The sequence below is a fragment of the Melospiza melodia genome, chromosome 24 (assembly GCF_035770615.1).
Source record: "Melospiza melodia melodia isolate bMelMel2 chromosome 24, bMelMel2.pri, whole genome shotgun sequence".
Classification (NCBI taxonomy): Eukaryota; Metazoa; Chordata; class Aves; order Passeriformes; family Passerellidae; genus Melospiza; species Melospiza melodia.
Window position 1 is genome coordinate 1,693,937 of NC_086217.1, and position 24,125 is coordinate 1,718,061.

The 24,125-nt window shown below is 62.5% G+C and overlaps 1 protein-coding gene across 1 annotated transcript in view; it reads left to right on the forward strand.

The window, feature by feature from the left end:
* Window positions 1–2,031: 2,031 nt before the first annotated feature.
* Window positions 2,032–24,125, forward strand: part of NTN1 (netrin 1) — an 81,855-nt gene continuing 59,761 nt past the window's right edge. Inside the window, exon 1 of the mRNA XM_063175545.1 lies at window positions 2,032–3,055. Within this exon, the coding sequence (XP_063031615.1) occupies window positions 2,032–3,055 (1,024 nt within the window). The remainder of the gene's footprint in view (window positions 3,056–24,125) is intronic.

The following is a 24,125-nucleotide window of genomic DNA, read 5'->3' on the forward strand; positions in this document are numbered from 1 at the left end:
TCCCATTCAGGAGTGGGATTCAAGCTTTCTCCGGGGCTGGGGGATCCCGGGACTGTCCGTGACCGTCCCGGGTGTGCCGGACTGCGGCCGAGTCCCTGGGTGACTCGGGGGGGACCAGAGGGACCGGAGCTCCCCCAGCCCCGGCCATTCCGCATCCCCATCCCCATCCCCATCCCGTCCCCATCCCCATCCCCATCCCCATCCCCATCCCCATCCCCATCCCCATCCCCATCCCCATCCCCATCCCCATCCCCATCCCCATCCCCATCCCCATCCCCATCCCCATCCCCATCCCCATCCCCGCACTCCTCTCCGCTTCCCCCGGCGATGGAGGCGTCGGGAGCGGGACGGAGGGGCCGTTTCCCGGGGAAGAGTTAACAAATCCCGGAGCGGCGGGGCTGGGGGGGTCCGGGGGGAGCGGTGGGGGCAGGGAGGCTGCGGAGCCCCGCTGCCCTGCAGGGAAGGCGGTTGCATTGCCAAAGACGCCCCGCTGGGCTAGCAGGCCCGGGAGCAGATTAATCAGGCACTAATTCAATTTACAACAACCACTTTTATTCAGCTCGGTGGCAAGGAATTCAAAGCGAGAGAGGGGCGGGCGGAGGGGAGGGGGCGGAGGCCGGCCGTGGCTCGCCGCTGCCCGGGCAGCCCCCGGCCCCTCGGGCCGCCCCGCCGCCGCTCTCCGGGGAGGGAACCGCGCCGCCGTGCCAGGCCCGGCCGCTTGAGTGACACGGCGTGGGCAGCGCTCCGAGAGAGGGCACCTCCGTTGGAAAAATAAAAGTGCCCTTTTAATCAAAGAGGGAGGGAAGGGGGGCGAGCAGGGCGGCCGGGAGCCGGGAGCCGAGGCGGGGAAGCTCCGCTCCCTCCCGGGGCTCTCTCCGGGGTGTCGGTACCGTCCCCCGGGCTGTGCCCCCGGTCGGGATCGCAGCGGACCCCAGCGGGGCCGGGGGCAGCGGCCGTCGGGGGCGGCCCCTCAGCACCGGGGGTCCGGGTGGGTGGGAAGGGGAGAGCGGGGCTGGGTACGGCCCGGTGCGGGACAAGTGCCGCCCTTTAACCCCTTCTTGCCTTAACGGGAGAGCCGACGAACTGCAGAGCGAGGTGGGGGGCGGCAAGAGGCGCCGCGCAGCCCCTCTTGCCCGGTCTGTCCCGGGGCTGTGACAGAGAGACTGCTCCTCTTCCCCGAGACCAACCTCCTAAAACACCTGCCGGGGGTCGCCAGGCCCAGCAGTTCCCGCGCTCTGCTTCCTCCCGTTAAACTTCCCCGGCACCGGCTTTCCCGTTCCAGGGCTGCGGGAGCCCACTCGGGCCGGTTCCCTTCGGATCCGGCTCAGGGGCCAGTCCCCGTCTGGCCCGGTGGGCAGGGGAGGCCAGCAGGGACCGGGTGGGACACGTCCCCGTCCCGATCCCCCCGGCGTCCCCACAGGTGGGCGTGGGGCTCCTCCGGGCCGCTTCCCCCCTTCCCGCTCCACGCCCCCGGAGCATCCCCAGCTGCGGGGCGCGGGCGGCCCCGGCTCCCCCAGCCCCGTCGGGGGCACAGCGGGGCGGGGGCAGCGCCGGGACCCTCGCCCGGCTCCTCGGGGCGGCTCGGGAGCCCCGCGCCCATCGCCGCGGTGTCGAGGCGGGCTCCGTCCCACTCCCATCCCCCCCGCCCTCCCCGAGGCCTGTGCGCGTCTCTGGCTGAGCCGCCAGTGGATGTCGTTGTTCTGTTCCTTGAGCGCGATGTCACTCCTTTAGCATGACCTCAAACGCGGCGGGGGCTGGGAGCGCCAGTCATTCTCCGTGCGAGGGCCGGGGCGGGAGGCAGGCGGGACCCAGCCCCGCCGCCAGCCCCACTTTTGTGGTGCCGCCGCCGTCGCGGTCTCCCCTTTCTCCGCGGGGCTGGCCGCGGGGCGGGCGATGCTCCGGGCTCCCTGAGCCGCCGCACCGCGTCCCCGGCCGAGGTGCCCCGCGGAGCGGCGCGGTCAGGCGGCGGCTCCCGGCTCGCCCCGTGTCCCCCGGCCCCGCCGTGCCCGCGCCGCGCGGAGGTCGCGCAGGATGCCGCGGAGGGGAGCGGAGGCGCCGCTGGCCCTGTTGCTGGCGGCGGCGTGGCTGGCGCAGCCCCTGCGCGGCGGCTACCACGGCGTGAGCGTGTTCGCCGTGCAGAGCGCCCAGCCCGACCCCTGCTACGACGAGCACGGGCTGCCCCGCCGCTGCATCCCCGACTTCGTCAACTCGGCCTTCGGCAAGGAGGTGAAGGTGTCCAGCACCTGCGGGAAGCCGCCGTCGCGGTACTGCGTGGTGACGGAGAAGGGCGAGGAGCAGGTCCGCACCTGCCACCTCTGCAACGCCTCCGACCCCAAGCGCGCCCACCCGCCCTCCTTCCTCACCGACCTCAACAACCCGCACAACCTGACCTGCTGGCAGTCCGACAGCTACGTCCAGTATCCCCACAACGTCACCCTCACCCTGTCCCTCGGCAAGAAATTCGAGGTGACCTACGTCAGCCTGCAGTTCTGCTCGCCGCGCCCCGAGTCCATGGCCATCCACAAGTCCATGGACTACGGCAAGACCTGGGTGCCTTTCCAGTTCTACTCCACGCAGTGCCGCAAGATGTACAACAAGCCGAGCCGCGCCGCCATCACGAAGCAGAACGAGCAGGAGGCGGTGTGCACCGACTCGCACACCGACGTGCGGCCCCTCTCCGGCGGCCTCATCGCCTTCAGCACCCTGGACGGCCGCCCCACCGCCCACGACTTCGACAACTCGCCCGTGCTGCAGGACTGGGTGACGGCCACCGACATCAGGGTGACCTTCAGCCGCCTGCACACCTTCGGCGACGAGAGCGAGGACGACTCCGAGCTGGCCCGCGACTCCTACTTCTACGCCGTGTCCGACCTGCAGGTCGGCGGGCGCTGCAAGTGCAACGGGCACGCGTCGCGCTGCGTCCGGGACCGCGACGACAGCTTGGTGTGCGACTGCAAGCACAACACGGCCGGCCCCGAGTGCGACCGCTGCAAGCCCTTCCACTACGACCGGCCCTGGCAGCGAGCGACGGCCCGGGAGGCCAACGAGTGCGTGGGTGAGTCCCGGCCGCGGGCGCGGACACGGCGGGAGGAGGACGGGGCCGGGGCGCGGAGGTCCCCGGAGGGGAGGCGGAGGGAGGGCAGAGCGAAGGAGCCGCCAGGGACGGCAGAGAAAGGCACGGGGACATCCAGGGACGCGCCGAGCAGCGCGGGGACAAGCGGGGACGCTGAGAACGGAAAGGAGGAGGACGCTGAGGTACCGGAGGGCGTAGGGGTGAGGACGAGACACCGAGGGACCTCGGAGCGCGGAGCGGGGATGTGAAGGCATTCGGGAGCGCAGGGGATGGGGCACTGAGGCGCCCGGCAGCTCAAGGCAGGGGACACTGAGGTACTCGGGAGCCCGCTGGTGACAACAGCGAGGGACCTCCAGGTGCGAAATGGCGGGCACGGGGAGCCTGGGACCACCGGGCAGGGCACAGCAATTTGGGGCAGGGGATACCGAGAGCCGCGGGGCCGTGGGACGGGGACACCGGAGGCAGCGCAGGACGGGGTTAGCGGGGGACTCCGATGAGCAGAGCAAGGGGAAGCTCGGAAACGCGAGGCAGGAAAAAGCAAGGAGCTCAGGAGAGGGGATGAGGAGCGTTCAGGATTCCGGGCAAACGCCGTTCGTGTCCGCAGGAGCGGGAAGGGGCTCTGGCTGGCCGGGCAGGGGCTCCCGTCCCGCACAGGTCCCGGCCGGGGGGCCCGCAGAGCACGGCTCGGCTCCGGTCCGGGGATCCCGGGGCTCGCAGCAGCCCCGCTCTCCTCCCCGGGACAGGGCTCGGAGCCGCCCCAAGCCCGAGAGGCTCCGCGCCCGGGCGGGACCGGCACCGGCACCGGGACGGGCGCTGGCCCCTTCCGGAGAGCGAAGGCGGCCGGGAGCAGGGCAGGGAAGCCGGGCAAAGCCCGCAGCTCCGGTCCCGGCATCCTCGGGAGGCCGCGGCGGGGACTTGAAGGAGCCCCAGGGCCAAATGAGAAGCGGGCAGCAGCCGGTTCGTTCCATCTGGAACGAGAAACGCGCGCCGTGCTGGCTGTCCCGGGCGGAACGGAGTGTCCTTCTCCTCTGCCGAGGCGCACAAGGGTTAAGGGCTTGGGCAGCTCTCCCCCGTGAGTCCCGCACATCCCGCCGAACGTTCCCTCCGATCTTCCGCCGCCGCTTCCCGGCGGGATCCCGGCGCTCTGCCGCTCCTCTCCTCGCGGTTTCGGGGCCGGTGCTCAGCCGTGTGCCCGTGGGGACCCGGCCCCGGGTTGGGACGGCCGGACTGGGCTCCGCTGCCCGCACCGGGACTCCCCGGCCCCGCGGAGCGCAGCCCCGGCCCCGCCGCCGCCGCCGCCTTGTTTACACGGAAAACACGGCCCCGGCTTCCAAAATATTTGCAGCTTCGAATATAGGAAAAATCCCTCGCCGAGCGGCCGGGGTTGGCCGCCTTTTTTTCTTTTTTATTTTTTTTTCTTATTATTTTGTTTTCTTTCCCTTCTTTTCATTTTTTATTTTTTTTCCCCAAATCACAATCAGATGTATGCCTTACAGAGAGCGCAATTTCTTCCCCGGCGTCTTCAGCAGCAAGGGACGGCCAAGCCGGGTTATTTGGCAGGGAGAGGGGCCCGGAGGCACCGGGCACACGCGGTGGCGGCTCCGGGGTCCCGGCAGCCTCGGGGCGATGCTCGGATCCCCTCGGGACGGGGGAAGCGGCCGGGAGATGCCGCGTCCCGATGCCCGAGGCTGCCGAGGTCAGCTCCGGGTTCGCTTTTCCGCCGTCCCGCTGCCCGGCAGCGCTCGGGGTCAGAGCTCCGCGTCTCGCTCCCATCCCAGCGCCGTGTCCTGCCCAGCAGCGAGGCCGGGGGCAGGAGGGGTCCGGCTCTCCCAGCCTCAGCCCCGCTCCCTCCCCGCAGAGTCACCGCTATCAGCGATGCCGAACATTTCAGTGCGGTCTCGAGGTGCTATCGGACCCCCGGTCTCCTCTGCAGGATTCCCAAACTCTCCTGAAAACGCTTCTGTTCAGTAATTGTGCTGGCGCCGCGCTCCTACCATCCTTCTCCCTTCCAATGTATTTCCAATAAAAGGGAAGCGAGTTCCCAGTTTCCAGTAAAATGTGTCGCTTTTATGCCAGGCTTTGCATTTCAGACCATGTGCGCTCCTGGCCGCGTCAGACTTCTGCAAACGAAAATCGCTCTGTTTTTTCCTTTTCCGTCGGCTTTGCTGGGAAGTGAATGTTTTGCAAGGACGAAGCTACCGTAAAACAATTTTCCGCAGCCCAGTCCCGCCGCTCCTTCCCTGGGGCCGCACCTATCAGTCCGTAAAACGAGGCACGGCCAAAACCCCGCGCTGCCCTGCCAAGCCCACACGGCCTGGAATAATCCCCCCAGATAAAGATCACAATAACCCCATTCAACTCCCACCCACTCGCTCATGACCGTCGGCCCACTCTGGTTTCTGTCCCAAATCCCGAGAGAAAGTCAGGGCCCGGGTCAGGAGCCGCCTGCGGGGCAGGGCCGGGGACGAGCGGGAGCTGCAGCCGGAGCCGCTCGCTGAGGCTCCTTCCAGGCTGCTCCGGGCACCAGAGCGAGAGGGGCATCAGCCAAATCAGCTGAGTTTGCATCGAGGAGCGCTGGGAGAACGGGTTGCGTTTTTTGTTTTGTTTTGTTTTGTTTTTTTTTTTTTTTTACTGAATTTGCTTTTTTCCTTTCTGGAAAATCGTTGGGAGTTTTCTTTTTCTTTTAGTCCAAAGAGAAAAATGATAGAATGTGTCCACTTTGCTTAAAAATTTGGGAGTTTTCTTTAGTAAGCCGGTTCCCCCTGCCAAAACGGAATCTTTGTTCCTATTCATTCTTATTTGGGGCTGAGAAAGAAATGCTCTGGAGTTTCTGACAGAAAGTCAAAATTTCCCATGGGAACACTTTTTGCCAGCCAGATCGATTTTTTCCTTAGAGCTCCTTGCGAGACCCCAGCACTGCACGTGGAGAGGACAAGAATTGTCCCAAGGGGATGTTCTCCAGGGATCTGCTCCTGCAGAGCTTCCGCAGCCTCAGGTTCCCATCAGCTTTACCTGGCAAGTTACTGCTCCACGTAGAGCTTGGCCTTGCAGTCCGGCTCTGGCCGGGCGCCTGCGAGGGCTCCAGGGAGGGCTCGGCTTGGAGAAGAGCTCGGAGGTCTGTTCTCCATCCTGCCTCTCCCCAGCGCCGCTGGGCCGCCTCTTTGCTCAGCGCTGGTCCAGCCCAAGCCCCCTTCTCCAGCCCAGCCCGTCCTGGTGCAGCTTCCAGCTTCCCCAGGAGAGGAATTGCAGCTGGGAAAGGTCTGAAGTGAAACGCTGTCAGAGCTCAGCTGCTGGTGAGCTCGTGTGGACGCAGGAAGACTCAGGCAGGGTCTTTGATCAGATTTAACATCACTAAAATACAACGCGCCCCATTCCAGAAATAAACACCACTAGAACACAACGTGCACAATTCCTCCAGAACCCCGGTGCGGGTCAGAGTGCTGGGAACGAGCGGGACCAGCACCCTCCCTTTGCTTTGCACCTTTGCCCCTGCCTGGACGAGGCCCTGCTGGCCCAGCCCGGGCTGCATGCGGCTGACAGGCGCTTGGGGAGCTGCAGACTCCGTTCCAGGGCAGGCTCTGCAGCCCCAGCGCCGCTTCCCCCGGAGCCAGGGACGCTCCCGGCGCCTGCAGGTGTTCCTGGCGTCATTCTGGCCGCAGGTGCCGGGCCCCGCTCGGCTTTGGCCCTCGGGAGCGTTTAACAAAGCCGGGAGCGAGCGCAGGGGGAGAAAGGAAACGCATTGTGCTCCCTGCTAGGGGATTTGGCACGGGCAGCGCCGCAGCCTGGCGCTGGGCAGGCTCTGCCGCGCTGCCCGAGGGTTCCCAGGCTGGGATGTGTCCCGTGTCACAGCGATTTCCCAGCGAGTTCTTGTTCAGCGGAAAGGAACCTTCACCTCCGACAAGGAGCTGACCAGGAGCTCTGACGGGAGCGCCCACCAAACGCTCCCAGTGCGAAACTTCCTTCGGCCAAACCTGGGCCCTCGGCAGCTCCGTGCTGCTCCGGGGAGGCATGTGCAGGGCAGTGCTTGCTGAAACAGCAAACGGGCCCCTCCACCCTCACCACAGCCAGGAAATCAGATCCTCCCACACAGCCCTGCTCCCTCAGAGGGACGGGAGGGGTTTCATGCAGGGAGTTCCTGGTGTCCCTTTTTAAATTCAGATTATCCCTTTCCTTTACCGTGAGTTAATCGCCTCCACCTCCAAAGCTCTGTCGGTTCCTACCCTGTCTGTGACCATTTTCCCCAGGCTGGCACAGTGGGGTACTGGGGAGCCTCATGAGAGGATTCCTTCCCATTCTCCTTGGCCTCCAGGTGGAAGAAGGAGTCAAGCTGGTGGTGGCTTTGTCTCTGTCCCTGCAGGAATCACTTGTGAGCCAGTGCCTGTCTGCGGGCTCCAGGCATCCCCGAGTGGGCAGAGCAGGGAGCCAGGGCCAGACCTGGGCCACCAGGGGCTCCCAGGGGCTCCCAGTGGCCAGGAAGGGCTCACATCCAGCCAGGAAGGGCTGGGCTGGTGGGAGATGTCCTTTCTGCCTGCTCCTCTCCCCGGTGGTTCAGGGCTTTGCCAATGGTTTATCCTGAGGGGCACAGAGGGACAGACGGACAGACGGACAGAGACTGGCTGCAGCACTGGGAAGGGGAGTGTGGGTGGGGCTGGCAGGGACCTGGTGACACAGGGGCACATCCACTGATCCCTCAGTTCCCTGGTGGGGATGGGAGTCAGGCAGAGGAACAAAGTGGCTTTGCAATCCTTCTGTGAGGAGAAAAGGAGTCCGGGTGTCCCCATGCCCACCCTGCTCATGCCACAGCTGCTCCAGAGGGATGGGGAAGGTTGCAAACATCCATCCCTACGTGCTTGGAGACAGCCACACTCCCAGCCTGGGCAGAGAGGCTCTGGGCAAGACCCCAGGCTGCTCCTGCAGGGTCCCCAGGGTCCCCCAGAGGTTCCCCCACAGTGTAACCTCCTTTGTCCACCCGAGGCAGATTCTGGTGCCTGGATCTGGCAGCAAACTCTGCTCTGCCTGTGGCTGGGTCAAGCCAGGGTTCTCAGCTGGTTCTCAGGTGCATTTTGGAGTTGCTCCGTGCTGATGCTGCCCGATACCTGTTGATGATAACAGCAATGCCCATCATGTCTGATGTCAGGTTTGCCTTGGGCCTCAATTTCCCCACGTCGAGGGAGCAAAGGGAGGCTCTGTAAAACCCTTTGGGTCTGGGTTCAGGAGGACACGAAGCATTACTGCAGCACCCTTTTACTCAGGAAACTGCAGCTGGAGCAGACCCTGTGGGGGCTGCACTCCATCAAGGAGCCCCAGGCCCTTTCCAGCCCCTCGTGGTGCAGCTCCCAGGACTGTGCTGCATGGGGAAGCGCAGAGCAGGGCTGGCTGTGTTGCTGAGCAGATGGGTGCTGTAGCCATAGAAATTCGGGCCCAGGAGCTGCTGAGGCTCCCATTGTAGCCTCCCAAGGGAGCCTCGCATGGGCAGAGCTTTCTCACAGGCTTTTATTCTCAGGAAGCTTAAAGTTAAACTGATTTCCAACAGAAAGGTTTTTACACCAACAAACAAACAAACAAAAAAGCGCAGTTAAGGCTAAAACAAAACCAGGCTTGGCACTCTGGGTTGGACAGTTGCCTTCCCTTGAGCTTGTCCACCGCTAATCTCTGCCCTCCTCTTTCTGGGCCAAATCTTGTCATCCTTATTCAGCCTCCGCTGTCCTCGCCTCGCAAACCCCCTGTGCCTGCCCGGGGGGACGTGCTGCTCTCCGGGGATGGAGCAAAAAGCACCCGAGGGCTCTGGAATCCCCCCTGCCTGTAAAAGCACTCCCAGGATTCTGGGATTTCTGTCTGGGAGCAGGTGGGAACACGAATTTGTCTCTATATTCTTAATTTATCTCCCCTTCACGCTCAGGGATGAGAGATGGGTTATGGTGGCCACGGAGGGGTGATGCCTTTTTGGCCCTTGGTCTCTCCCGCCTCCCTTTTGTGACACCCAGCTTTTTGGCAGTGGTTTTGGAGTCTCTTGTGCTTTTTATGGGACTGCAGGATTTCATTCCAGGGAGTTCCTGGTGTCTCTTATTAAATTTAGGTGATTCCATTTCTCTACGCTGATTGATTACCCACCCCAAGCGCCTTCACAGCTCCCATCCTGTTCGTGACCCTTCTGTGGTAGGGCTGTGCAAGCAGAGTTTTATTCAGGAATTCCTGGAGGATTTCAGGGCTCTGTGTTGAGTTTTTCCCCATCGGTTTCATCCAGGGCAGAGGAGATCGTGGGTGAGGATGGCTGGAGCAGCCTGGGTGCCTGCCTGGCATCGCAGGGGCTGTGGGGCATTGGGCCGCTTGTTGCTGTCAAACAGCAAAAAAACCCCAGAACAGCCCCAGAACCCATCTAATCCAACATCCTCCTTTTCCCGGAGAGCTGTGGCACAGGGGCCAGGCAGGGCTGCACCCCCAGCACAGGGGAGTCACAGGATGCTTTATCTGCAGCACGTTCGTGGTGGCACCGAGCAGATCCCCCCGTTTTGGAGGAGAGCAGGGAGAGGATTCGCTGCAGGATCAGCCGGTGCAGAGGGCTCAGGGCCGGGGCTGGGCGGCGGCACGGCCACATCTGCTCCGTGCCCAGGGCGCCTCGGGAGCCGCGGCTGCCGCTTGGCCTCTGCCGCTGCGAGCAGCAGGGAGCGTTTGCTTGGCATGGGCCGAGCTCCCGTGCCCAGCGTCCCTGCCAGATCCCCGCTGCTCTGCACGGAGCGGGCACGGCTCGGGCTGGCACGGAGCGGGCATTGCTCGGGCTGGCACGGAGCGGGCACTGCTCGGGCTGGCACGGTTCGGGCACGGCTCGGGCTGGCACGGAGCGGGCATTGCTCGGGCTGGCACGGAGCGGGCACGGCTCAGGCTGGCACGGTTCGGGCACGGCTCGGGCTGGCACGGAGCGGGCATTGCTCGGGCTGGCACGGAGCGGGCACGGCTCAGGCTGGCACGGTTCGGGCACGGCTCGGGCTGGCACGGAGCGGGCACTGCTCAGGCTGGCACGGAGCGGGCACGGCTCGGGCTGGCACAGAGCGGGCACGGTTCGGGCTGGCACAGAGCGGGCACGGTTCGGGCTGGCTCGGCTCGGGCTGGCACGGCTTGGGTGGCACGGTTCGGGCTGGCTCTGCTGCCCGGCGGGACGGGGAGACGGGGACAGGTGCCATGTCTGAGCAGGGATCGGGGACAGGGACAGGACAGGGGACACGGACACGGGCACGGCAGGGGACGGGGACAGGGATGGGACAGGGAGGGCACAGGAACGGGGACAGGGACAGAAACACGGACACAGAGAGGAACACGGACAGGGACAGGGACAGGGACAGGCCGGAGCCACAGCCGGGGCAGTCCCGGCTCTGCCCGCGCAGACTCACCCCCGCTGACCGCGCTCCAAAGCGCTCGGAGAGCCGGGACGGGGCTGGCTGGAGCGACAGGCGGGATTTTAAACAGATATCAGTGTAATGGATTGCGTTTATGAGGGGATTAGGATGCCCTGGGGACTGATAAGGAGACGGGGAGGCTTTTCCTGCTCTCAGCCAGGGCAGCGCGGAGCTCTGGGAGGGAACGGAACGGGGACTGCGCTCCCGATCCGCCGCAGGCAGCAGCAGAGGGACCGGGGGCACGGAGGGGCTCAACCCCACAGGGTGAGAGTTTGATTTGGGCTCAGCAGAAACCAGGGAATCGATGGTGGGGACGGGAAAATCCTGTACTCTTTTGGGAGGTACCAAATAAACATTCTGAGCCGGGAGAGCACGGGAATGGAGGAGACACAGCTCTGCTGGGAGATGGGTTTATGGGAGTGTTGTGGGCACCGCTGGTTTCAGTGCAGACTGAAGTTTGAAAAGTGATGGAGGGATGTGGGCACAGAGATTGTTTTGTTCTGGGGCTCAGCTGGCACAGGGGGCACTGACAGCACAAACTGGGCACGGAGCTGCTGCCCACAAAGGGCACGGAACTGCTGCCCACAACGGGCACGGAGCTGCTGCCCACAACGGGCACGGAGCTGCTGCCCACAACTGGCACAGAGCTGCTGCCCACAACTGGCACAGAGCTGCTGCCCACAACTGGCACAGAGCTGCTGCCCACAACTGGCACAGAGCTGCTGCCCACAACGAGCACAGAGCTGCTGCCCACAACGGGCACAGAGCTGCTGCCCACAACGGGCACGGAGCTGCTGCCCACAGCATGCACAGAATTGCTGCCCACAACTGGCACAGAGCTGCTGCCCACAACGGGCACAGAGCTGCTGCCCACAACTGGCACAGAGCTGCTGCCCACAACGGGCACGGAGCTGCTGCCAACAAAGGCCACGGAACTGCTGCCCACAACGGGCACAGAGCTGCTGCCCACAACGGGCACGGAACTGCTGCCCACAACGGGCACGGAACTGCTGCCCACAACGGGCACCTCCTGCACCGCTGGGATGGCAGAGGGCAGAGGAAGGAACAGGCAAGGAAAGAGCCTGAGTTCATGTCCCACACACAGCCCTGAGACTGCGGAGGAAACCTTCCTGGGCAGAAATTTTCCTTTCAAAGCGTCTCGTGAGTGACGGGAGGGCTGCAAATCGTGTCTGCATCCCTCACCTGGACACAGGGCTGGAGAGCAGGGAAGGAGCAAACCTTGATTTCACTCTGTCCTGGAAGTACCGGGGTTTTCTGAAGTGTTCCACAGAAGGGCTGGAAGGGGCCTCTGGCTTTGTCCAAGCCTGTTGTCACCCAGGCTGTGGTTGCTGGTGGAGGAGGGTCCCCTCAGGCTGAGACAGGACTCTGGGGGGGCTGCACTGGCAATCCCAGCCCCCAGGCCGAGCCCTGCTCCCCTGGGGACGGGGGGGCTGCTAAGGGATGAGCCCAGCAGCCCTTGGCCTCTTCTGCCAAAAATAACCAGCAAAAAGGATTGTGTGGGCAGGTGAGGGGAAATTCCAGCTCAGGCAGGGGGGAGCAGCCTTGGGAGCCTCTGCTTGAGGATCAAAGCTGCTGCATCTCCCGTTTGGGGAGAGGATGGAGAGCCAGACCTAGACCCAGTACCCCGAATTCCCCCTGGGAAAGGGCAAAAATGCCATGAGGGGCAGGAGCAGGCGGTGCATGACACAGGCTGGGGGCAGCCCGGCTCTGTGGGACTGTTTCACAGCACATTTGTCCTTTCGGACGTGTTGGGGTGGGAAACTCTCTGAGCCAGCGAGAAATAGGCCCGCATTTGTTGATGGCGCCTCATGGCGAGGGGCCGGCGCTGCCAGGCTGTCCTGGCACGGGGGAAGGGGGGAAGGGAAGGGAGGGTCCTCCCCGTGTCCCAGGTGGGAACTGGAGGCGGAGCACGGCGGGAACGCTGCTGGCTCTGCCGGCCCCGCTCCGGGCTCGCTGCCACGTCCGTGCGGGTCCGTGGGGTCCGTGGGGTCCGTGGGGTCCGTGCGGGTCCGTGGGGTCCGTGGGGTCCGTGGGGTCCGTGCGGGTCCGTGCGGGTCTGTGCGGGTCCGTGCGGGGTCCCTGTGGGGTCCCTGTGGGGTCCGTGTTGGTCTGTGCGGGTCCGTGGGAGTCCGTGCGGGGTCTGTGCGGGTCCGTGCGGGGTCCGTGCGCTCCCAGCCCAGCTGCTCCCCCCGAGCCCAGCCCATCCTCGCAGCCGCTGCGCTCCGAGCTCGGGCCCGGCACGGAAAGATGGATGAGGTGTCCACGTCACTCTCCCTGCGGTATTTGGGGGCCATCCATCACCCCGATCCCTGCCAGGCTGCGCGGGGTGGGCCACTGCGATCCGTGCTTAGCTTTGACCGAGGCAGCCATCTTCATTGGAATTACCATTAATTATCCTACGGGAACAATTAACGCCCCTTAATGGCAGCTCTGCGGGGATTTAGGGTGCAGGCTCAGGCAGCCAGAGCGCAGTGGGTGAGGAGAGAACGGACAGCACGTCTGATAGGAAAACGGAGTTTAACACTCACGGGGGACTGTCCCAGCTCTGGCTTTGCTCTCACAGCCCAAAAGGACTTCTAGACCTCCTTCAGGGTCTAGAGCGTAATTCCTGCCTGGTCAGGAGATGCTCTGGGGAGAGCTGAGCCCTGCGTGCAGGGAGGGGAGCAGAGGGAGGGAGGGGCAGTGCAGGCAGGTGAGACCTAAATCCCCCTGTCCGCAGCCTCCTCTTCACGAAAACCTTCCCCGGAGGGCTGGCCCTGCTCCTCCTGCCCGCTGGCTGCCCCAGCAGGGAGCGACGGCCGAGCAGAAGGAGCAGTTCCAGCAGAAGCGAGCCCGGGAGTGCGGCAGAGGCACCAGGACACTGGAAATGGAGCGGGGAGAGGGAAGGTAAAGGACGGGAAAGGCCACGGACAGGAGGAAAACGTCTGGGTGTGAAAATCTGGGTTTGTGGTGCACGAGAGCCCCGAAAAGCGTCCTCGGGGTGGGTAAAGCCGCTCCCTCCCGGCGCTGCCTGTTGTTTCCCGTCCCATCTGACAAGCAGCACAGAATCAGCCCCGCGTTCTGCCTTCCTCCATCAGCGCGGCCCGTCCCGAGCCGTGGCTGTTCACGGGCTTATCCTCCCCCCTGTGCGAGAGGGAGTCAGTTCTGGTTAATGTTGGAGATGGGAACGTGATTACCGAGAGCCTCGTGAAATTAAATCCCTTCTCTTCAAAGCGGCCGGGCAGGGACGGGGGGAGGGAGGGGAGCGTCCCTCCGTCAGCGGCGGTGGCCGGGCGGATATTGAGAGCAGCCCGGTGGCCACGGTCGGGCTCTGACAGAGGCACGGCACATACAAACAGCAGCTTGTGTTTGCACACAAAGGCTCCGTGCCCCGCCATCCCCGGCCCGGGCTCTGCACCCTCGGCTTTCGGGCAGAAAATCCCGGCAGGGTTGGAGGGTTGGAGGGGCGGCTGAATATTCAGGGATGAATTGAAGTGTGCAAAGAGCCTTTGGGAAGCTCGCGGTGCAGCGCCTTGGATCAGCTGCCCGCCGGGGCTGGAACGCAACCGCTGCGCTTGAAAGGGCGACTTTCACGCTGAAGCAAAACGGGACAAAGGAAGATAAATGAAACGGGCTCCCGGCAGGGTTTGGTTTGTTTGTTTTTGTAAATCGGCTAATATTCCCGCATTGTTCAGCCCAGCGGCCCAGTGTCTGTCCTTCACACGCTGCTCGTAAATCGGGGCTGGGCGGGCGGCGCAGGCAGCGGGCGGTGCGGGAGGGACCAGCGGGACAGGAACGGGACCAGCGGGACAGGGATGGGACCAGCGGGACAGGGATGGGACCAGCGGGACAGAAACGGGACCAGCGGGACAGGGACGGGACCAGCGGAACAGGGACGGGACCAGCGGAACAGGGACGGGACCAGCGGGACAGAAACGGGACCAGCGGGACAGGAACGGGACCAGAGGGACAGAAACGGGACCAGCGGGACAGGGATGGGACCAGCGGGACAGGAACGGGACCAGCGGAACAGGGACGGGACCAGCGGGACAGGGACGGGACCAGCGGGACAGGGATGGGACCAGCGGGACAGAAACGGGACCAGCGGGACAGGGATGGGACCAGCGGGACAGAAACGGGACCAGCGGGAGGGACCAGAGGGACAGGGATGGGACCAGCGGGACAGGGATGGGATCAGCGGGAGGGACCAGCGGGACAGGGACGGGACCAGCGGGACAGGAACGGGACCAGCGGGACAGGGACAGGGACAGGATGCACGGACAGGGGCGGGACGAGCGCGACAGGAACAGAACTCTGCCAGGGGGGGTCTGTGCACCAGCAGAGCTCTGCTCTCAGTTCATTCCTCAGCTGAGCGGGGCATGTCCTGGTGACCTTTCACGGAGCAGGCAGCAAATCTGCCGGAATTTGTCCAAAAGTGGGGACACCCCAGCAAACGGTGGGGACACCCCAGCAAACGGTGGTTACCAGCGCTGATGTGTTAGCCCTCTCCATCGCATCCCATCCCATCCCATCCCATCCCATCCCATCCCATCCCATCCCATCCCATCCCATCCCATCCCATCCCATCCCATCCCATCCCATCCCATCCCATCCCATCCCATCCCATCCCATCCCATTATCCCATCCCATCCCATCCCATCCCATCCCATCCCATCCCATCCCTCATTCCCGCCGTGCCGGGGATGGATCCCTGCAGAGCTCAGAGCCTGCCCACGGCTGATCCCGTGGGATGGATCCCGACGTGAATTCGGGATTAGGGATCACAGGGTGGACACAGAGAGGTTGATACAGGCGCTCGTTTGATTGCAAGGATTAGAAGATCCCCGGTGTAAGCCTCTTGAAAATTCCCTTTCCCTCCGGATTTTAGGCAAAGCAGGTTTAACGCCGCAACATTTCTCTAGTGTGAGCTGAGTAAGCAAAATTTAATATTCAGCTGCATGATAGTTTAGCTCAAATCAAAGAGCAAGAGCAGCGTCGCCTTTAAAACATTTGAATAACATTTAATATCCTCTGTAGCATTTACTTTTCACAAGCCTCTGCAAAACCACCAAACGCTCACAGAAATTTGGCAAACTGACTTCTGCACAAATCCAGCCTCCCAGATGAGCTGTTTCTTAGTCTTCACAAAGTTTCACCCAATCAACAACAACAAAAAAAATTCCAACAAAACCCCAGACAGCACCTCACGTGCTGGGGGCACCAAAGAAATCCCCTGGTTTGGGTGACCAATGCATGTCCCCAGCAATGAAAAGCGAACAATTTGTCGGCAGTCCCTGCACTTGAAAACGAATGATCCAAATTATTCAGCGAGTCTCCCTGGATAGTGAATCCATTGAAAGGGGATCGAGACGGAGTCATAAATTATTCATTACCCCGAAGAGAATGAAATGCATATAATCATAACAATAATAATAACAACAGCAATCGTTACACTAATAATAGCAACCAGAGCCCGGGCAGCTCTGCCCGGAGAGCCAGGGAGACATGAAACCTCCCAGACTTTATTTTCCATTTATCCCAGCCCCTGTTTAGAGCGGCTGCGTTAAATAAAGGAATGTAAAGTGGGTGGACATTTGGAATAAATGTATTTATCGCCGATAATTGGACTCGCTTGCCTTGGCTGGGGGTGATGGACTTTGTGCTCGGGTCCTTGGCAGGGAGCAGCTCCATGAACTCCCACCCATCCCTGTAATCGCTCCATGGAATTGATTTCTTCCTGTCCCGGCTGCTTTTAAGGAGCCTTTGGCAGTGGCTGCAGCGAGGCACGTCCTGTCCCCGCGTCCTGGAAAATTTATCGGTGTCCGCGGGCTGAAAGGGAATGGGAAGTGCTGGCCTGAGACACATCCCTGGGCTCTGACTGCTCCTGGCTTCGATGGGACCTGGATTGCGGAGCCATTGAGCGGCCAGGGCCTTGTCACCAGCCCGAATTCCCTGCTGTCGCTGTCCCTGTCCCGGCAGGGTCCGGAGCCTTTCGGCCCCCGGCAATTCCCGGCGACTCCGCTGCCCTCGGGAGCCGAGGTTCCCTTTGGGCATCCTTGGCTCGGGAGCTCCTTCCAGCAGCCCGCGGGGGGTTTTCTGCCCAGTGAGCTCTCTGCTGGGCCATACTGAACGTTCGAACGCATTTCCATGCCTGCACGGCGGTGGAAGGAGCCCGGCTACCCCTCCGGCATGCCAATGAAGCCGGGCCGTTCGCAGCGCGGGGGCTCGGCCGTGGCACCGGGCCATTCCCGAGTTTCCCACAGGTCACAGGGAGGGCTCGGACGGGCCCGAGGGTCCTTCCTGAGGCTGCCTCGGAGCTTCCTCCACCTGCTGCTCTCCAGGAGGAGCGGGGAGAGCTCCTGCTGTTCCCTGCACGCCGGGGGAAAATGGCATTTTATTAACGCCGGGGAGCAGCAGGCTGGGACGGGAAGGGTTAAAGCGCTGGTGGGTCCGGCTCCAGCAGCGTTGAGGCTGCACAGGAGGCTCAGCACCCACAGGACTGGGTTTGGGGGGGGGGTCAGTGCTGCAGAGGCGGCTCAGCATCCCCAGGGCTGGGCTGGGGGGTCAGTGCTGTAGAACAGCACCCATAACACTGGGCTGGGGGGTCAGTGCTGCACCACAGCACCCATAACACTGGGCTGGGGGGTCAGTGCTGCACCACAGCACCCATAACACTGGGCTGGGGGGGTCAGTGCTGTAGAACAGCACCCATAACACTGGGCTGGGGGGGTCAGTGCTGTAGAACAGCACCCATAACACTGGGCTGGGGGGTCAGTGCTGCACCACAGCACCCATAACACTGGGCTGGGGGGTCAGTGCTGTAGAACAGCACCCATAACACTGGGCTGGGGGGTCAGTGCTGCACCACAGCACCCATAACACTGGGCTGGGGGGTCAGTGCTGCACCACAGCACCCATAACACTGGGCTGGGGGGTCAGTGCTGTAGAACAGCACCCATAACACTGGGCTGGGGGGTCAGTGCTGTAGAACAGCACCCATAACACTGGGCTGGGGGGTCAGTGCTGCACCACAGCACCCATAACACTGGGCTGGGGGGGTCAGTGCTGTAGAACAGCACCCATAACACTGGGCTGGGGGGGTCAGTGCTGTAGAACAGCACCCATAACACTGGGCTGGGGGGGTCAGTGCTGTAGAACAGCACCCATAACACTGGGCTGGGGGGGTCAGTGCTGTAGAACAGCACCCATAACACTGGGCTGGGGGGTCAGTGCTGCACCACAGCACCCATAACACTGGGCTGGGGGGTCAGTGCTGCACCACAGCACCCATAACACTGGGCTGGGGGGTCAGTGCTGCACCACAGCACCCATAACACTGGGCTGGGGGGTCAGTGCTGCACCACAGCACCCATAACACTGGGCTGGGGGGTCAGTGCTGTAGAACAGCACCCATAACACTGGGCTGGGGGGTCAGTGCTGCACCACAGCACCCATAACACTGGGCTGGGGGGTCAGTGCTGCACCACAGCACCCATAACACTGGGCTGGGGGGTCAGTGCTGCACCACAGCACCCCCAGGGCTGCGTTTGGGGGGGTCAGTGCTGCACACGAGGCTCAGCACCCACAGGACTGGGCTGGGGGGTTCAGCACAACAGCCCCTGGGGGCAGTTTGGACCCCAGTGCTGCAACAGTCTCATAGAGCTGGGTTTTGTTTGGTTTTTGTTTGATTGCCGAGTTAATCTGCAGCTCCAGGCCGAGCCTGCCTCGGTGGGGAAGGGGTGCGAGGATGGGGGAGATGAGGCAGGGCAGGGTCCGGGACTGGTGCTGAGCCTGGTGCTGAGCCTGGTGCCACCAGCCGGGCTCGGGGACACGCGGGACACGCGGGGCCCTCCCCGTGGCACGGCAGGAGGGCTGAGCTCGCACATCCTCTGCTGCCGGGCAGCTGCGAGGCAGGGAGCAGAAGAAAGAGTTCCTGCTGCCATTTTTGTTGGAAGTCGCCTGAGTATTAAGTGGAACACGGTTTTCATTACCAGCTCCGCTTTGGTGCAATAAATCACGAACTAGAAACGCACTTCTGGCCTGGATTCTGCCCTCAGCTCTGAGTGGCAGCAACCAGAGGCAAAATCCAGCCTGGGCTTCAGCCTTTCAGCCCATATGGTCACCTTTTGGAATTCATTTTTTTCTGGTAATTTCTGTGTAATTAGACAGCACTGAAGGCTGCTTCCTCTCCCGGGCAATAAATGGCGCCGACCTCGTGCCAAAGGTGCACTTGGCCTCCCACAAACCCGTGAGGAGAGACCAGCCCAGCCTGCAGGGGACAATCGAGACCCCCGGCAAGGGGACCCCCGACACCCCCGGAGTGCTGGGAGGGGATGGGGGCACGGAGCAGCAATGCAGCACAGAGCCAGCCCTTGCTGTGGGCTGTTCCGAGGGCTCGGAGCGTTTGTGCGGGCTCCAGCTGCTGCCGGAATATCTGGGAGGTCATCCCGCCGAGCAGGAACCTGTAATTGCAGCAGATGCTCTCCGACCCGCGGGGGAGCAGCGCCGCTCATCCCCCGGGCAGCAATCTAATTTATATCTCATAAGACAGTTTTATTCTCGGGATTACCGACGGGTTCCGTGCCAGAGAGCCCCGCGGGCTCCGGCCGCTGCCGCAGCAGGGGGAGCGCGGCGTTGGGAAGGAGCCTCCTCGTGCTGGGTTATGGGGCCGTAAAATTATCCCTGCTAGGAGCCGGCCGCCCTTCCAGAGGAGCCATTCAAGGGAAAACAAAGGCAGCCCCTGGCCCCCCTCGCGGCTTCTGCTCCAACGCCGAGCGTGGACGGGAGGAGAGCGGTGGAGGGTTTGTTGGAGTCGGGCTCTGTGTTGGAACCACGCTCAGATGGGGTTTGGTGGAACCACGCTCAGATGGGGTTTGTTGGAACCACGCTCAGAGGGTGTTTGCTGGAGCCGGGCTCTGTGTTGGAGCCAGGCTCAGATGGGGTTTGCTGGAACCAGGCTCTGTGTGCTCGGATGCTGCTGCTGCTGTTTGATCCTTTCTGAACAAACGGCTCCAGCTCCGAGAGACAGGGGGAGAGCCGGGGAGGGTTTGCTGGAGCCGGGCTCTGTGCTGGAGGCAGGCTCAGATGGGGTTTGTTGGAGCCGGGCTCTGTGTTGGAACCAGGCTCAGATGGGGTTTGTTGGAACCACGCTCAGATGGGGTTTGCTGGAGCCGGGCTCAGATGGGGTTTGCTGGACGCTCAGATGGGGTTTGGTGGAGCCGGGCTCTGTGTTGGAACCAGGCTCAGATGGTGTTTGCTGGAGCCAGACTCAGATGGGGTTTGCTGGAGCCGGGCTCTGTGTGCTCCGATGGGGTGTGTTGGAGCCCAGCTCTGTGTGCTCGGATGCTGCTGCTGCTGTTTGATCTTTTCTGAGCAATCGGCTCCAGCTCCGAGGGACGGTGAGGGCGAGAGGAAGAGGAGGAGAAGCCATTTCTCGTTGCCTCAGCGCTGCTCTCCGCGGGCGGGGATGGAGCCCTGCATGCTCTGGGTGTTTGGATGCAGGAGAGGCCCACCCCGGGCTGGATGCTGGGGCGGCAGCCACAGCCTCTAAACAGCTCCCCAGGCTCCCAGCCTCCTGAGAGTTTAATTTTTGGGAAGCTTTAACATCCCCAGCTTAGCAAGCTCTGAAAGAAAGGTCAACTAATCCCTCAGAGCGTCTGAATGAATTCAGGCCCAGGAGTGAGATTACTGAGCAGGGGAGGGGAGGCCAGGGAGCTGCATGGATACAGGGACCCTTCCCAGGGGCAGGCCTGGCTTGCTGAAGAAATGAGAAATGCATCTTTTATTGCAGCTCTCAGCCCCTGGCAGGAGGGAGGGAGGGGAGCAAAGTCCCCCAGCTCTCACCCAGCAGCACAGGCTGGTGGAGAGGGCCCTGAGAGAGACCTGAGGGTCACCTGAACTCCTCCTGCTGGGGAGGGACCTGTGTGAGGAGAGGTTTTGGCTCAGCCATGGGCACAGCATCCAGATGTGTTCTAGAGACACCTGTACTGCTGTGGAACCCAAATTTGAGTTCCACGAGAACCTGGACTCTGGGTAAATGCCCAAATTTCCGTGAGGAAAGCCTGGAGCCAGTCCCCAAGGTGGCTTTCACTGGCACGATCAGGGCGGGGCAGGAAGGGGCCCTGTGGGCTCTAGGATGTGCTGGAGCCGCCAGACAGGAGCAGCCTTCCCTCGTGTGACACCTGTGACAGCAGCAGGGACAGCCCGGTGCCACCAGACGCAGCTCGGGAGCAGCCTGGGGGCATCAGTGAGAGGAAAAGGACCGGCTCACACAGACAGAGAGGTGCAGGACACCCACGAGCTGCAGGGCTCGAAGCAGCCCCGTGCGCCTTTTGGAGAGATGCTTTTCACTCACTTTGTGCGGGGGTTTCCAGCTGCAGCCCTGGTTAGAAACCAAATTGATGTTGGAGTGTCTGAGCACCACATCTGGTGTGACATGAGTCCTTGTCCTGGGGAAACTGAGGCAATGAGCATGGCAGTGGCCACCAGAGAGGCTCCCTGTCCTAATTCCCTCCCTTTGCCCAGCCCTGCACTGGTTTTACTCCAACTGGAGGAAAGAGAGGAGGCAGATCCTTGCTGTGCTGGGGAGCATTTACCTGTGGCCTTTGGGGGGTTCTCACTTGGCTCGGCCTGATCCAGGCTGGGCTGGTTTCGGGAGTACCTGAACATCTCCTCTGGTTCGGCTGCCCTGAACAGGGACAAACCCAGCGGTGCCCTGGCCTGGCAGGACCTGCAGAGGGCTGTGCCAGCGCTGAGGAGCAGGGCACAGCGCTGTCATTGGCAGGGTGACATTGGACAGGGTCCATCCCGTGTCCCAGCCCTGGCTGAGCCCCCCCGAGCCTCCCCAGCCGCCCCCTCCTCAGCCCTGCCCCTCCAGACGCTGCCCTCGGCCATTCAGCCTCTCTCCGGATCATTAAACATATTGAGCAACACCAGTCCTGTGACTGGTTAATTAGTAAAGACCTGACTAATTAGTTAATCGTGTTTACCGAGCGCTTTGAGAGCGCTCAGTGTCATTATTGGGCGTTCTGAGTGGCCGCGGGTGCCCCTCCCGTGCAGGGCTCCCCCGGCCCGGGGCTGGGATGGGAGCTCGGCCCTTCTCCCCCGGTCACAGGGGTCCCAAACAGCCTCTGGGGGGTTGGAAAAGCCCCTCGCAGATTTCCCTGCACCCTGGCGCACTGAGCTGCTCTCCCAAAGCTGTCCCTGGAGCAGGCAGCGCTGGCTCTGTGTGCTCCCCTCGTCCCTCATCCCCCTAAGGGAAGATCAGCCACATCCAGCCCTGTTCTCCCTCCCCAGTCCCAAACTCCAAATCCCAAATCCAGTCCCCAGTGCCCTGCACACCTCGGAGCTGGGAGCCTCCTGTTCTTTATGAGAGAAATCAGATTCCCAGCAGAAAGCAAGGCAGGTGATTCCAGGAGAGGAGAGGAGAGGAGAGGAGAGGAGAGGAGAGGAGAGGAGAGGAGAGGAGAGGAGAGGAGAGGAGAGGAGAGGAGAGGAGAGGAGAGGAGAGGAGAGGAGAGGAGAGGAGAGGAGAGGAGAGGAGAGGAGAGGAGAGGAGAGGAGAGGAGAGGAGAGGAGAGGAGAGGAGAGGAGAGGAGAGGAGAGGAGAGGAGAGGAGAGGAGAGGAGAGGAGAGGAGAGGAGAGGAGAGGAGAGGAGAGGAGAGGAATCTCATCTGCCCAGAGGAATGGGAATGGGATTTGCTAGTCAGGGAGGGTCTTGGCATCCCTGAAGAATCACCAAGTCTGATCTCCTTGGGACTGTCTTAATTCATAAAAATGTCATCAGCTCATTAAGCACCCTCATAAAGAGCCCCAGTCCCCCCCTATCACTGTGGGATCTGCAGGGGAGGCCTGCCAGCACCAGCTGCAGAGGACAGCCACCTCCAGGGAGCACCTCCAGGAGAGGGGAAACCTGCCTCTGGAGCTGACCCAGAGCTATGAAAGTCACCCAGGGCTGCCACAGGAGCAGTTTGGAATATTTCAGTCCCTGGGAGTTGGTTGGGGTGCACATGGCCAGTGACAGTGACTCTGCTGCTGCCTTCACCCTGCTGTCCTGGGCTGCAGCTGGGAGATCCTGGTTCTGCTCTTCCAGAAATCCCCAGAGATGAGGTCAGGGCCTGCCACCCCCAGTGACACTCACATGAGTGGGGATGATGCTGCAGGACCACGGAGATGCTGGCTGGGAAATAGGGGGGGAGGAGTTTCCATTTGCACCCCAAGTTTCCTCCTGGAAATCCTCCCTGCCCTGGGGGCTGCCAGTGAGGGCAGAGCAGCCCGAAAGGGACACGGAGCAGAACGTCAGTGATAATGTCCTGGAGCCCACCTCAGGCTCAGGAACTGTTCCCGGCACTGGCCATGCTGGTGCAGAGAAGGCACCTGTGGGTGCAGGGTCCTGCTTCCAACGTGAGCAGCACCAGATTGCCTGGGGGGTGCTTGAGTGGGGTTTCTCTGTCATTTGGGGTTTCTCTGTCATTTAGGCATTTCTCTGCCATTTGGGTTTTCTCTGCAATTTGGGGGTTTCTCTGTAATTTAGGGGATCTGAACCACAGTTAGCATCCTTGCAGTTCATTTTAGGCATATATCAGTGGTAAGAGTGGTTTGGTGGCTCTCACTTCCACAGGTCACACCCCCAGGACTTCTCCAGTGGTTTGTATGGATTAACTGCTACGGGAGAAGGGCTTAGAGGAGGGTGGGACCATTTGGAGTCTGGGAATTCGATTCCCAGCTGTGCTGCATTGGTGTCCCCATGTGTAAAGGTCAGAAGGGTGAGGGCTGTGGCCCCAGCCTGTTGTCACCCCCAGGAGGGAGCCCAGGGGTTACTGGTGCCTGCAGGAAGGGCAGCAGCACCAGAGCTCAGTTTGGTTCCTTGCACAAGACAAACTTTCTTCCTTGTCCGACCTCCTCCCCACCATCCTCCTGTCAGAAGCTGTTTCTTTGCTCCTCCTGCAGGCAGGGAGCACCAGGAGCCCTTCCCCATCCTCCCATGGCTGGGCTGGGGGAAACTCCTTTCCTGCCAAGTGCCCCTGGGCCAGGCAGGACCCGAGCCCTGCTCTCAGCCTGGAGGCTGGCAGGGTGGCACGGTGTCCCTTGGTGTCCCTGGGTGTCCCTGGGTGTCCCCGGGTGCCAGAGCTGTCCCTGTGCCCCAGCATTCCCAGGCAGGAGGAGAGGAGAGGCTGCTCCATGAGAGAGGAGCAGGGCAGGCCGGGAGGGAAGGAGGCAAACAGGGTTGCACCTGGGAGATGTCAGGGTTGGTTTTGCAGCCCCACGCGGGCAGTGACAGCAGCTCCGTGGGGGCGAGAGCAGGAGCAGCAGGGCAGATTTATGGCCGTGGCTCAGGCCCGGGCTGAGCCAAACCTCCTGCCTAGCATCAGTTTCATGGACAAGATGAAGTGCAGAGCCGGCAGTGCGGGCGCCCTGCGAGAGGGGAAACGCTGGAGAGCAGGAGCAGGGGGTTCTGTGAGGGGCCATGCTGCTCCTCCCTGTTCTGCTCGGGGCTCTCCTTCCCAGCCTGGGCTTGGGGTGCAGAGAGCAGCACTGAGCAGCCCCAGCAGCTGCTGGCTCTGGTCCCACAGCCCCAGAGAGCTCACGGGCTGGGAGCCATGAGCAGAGCAGCTGGAGGCTGCAGGAAGCAGCAGGCAAGGGCTCCCCTCTTTCAAAACAA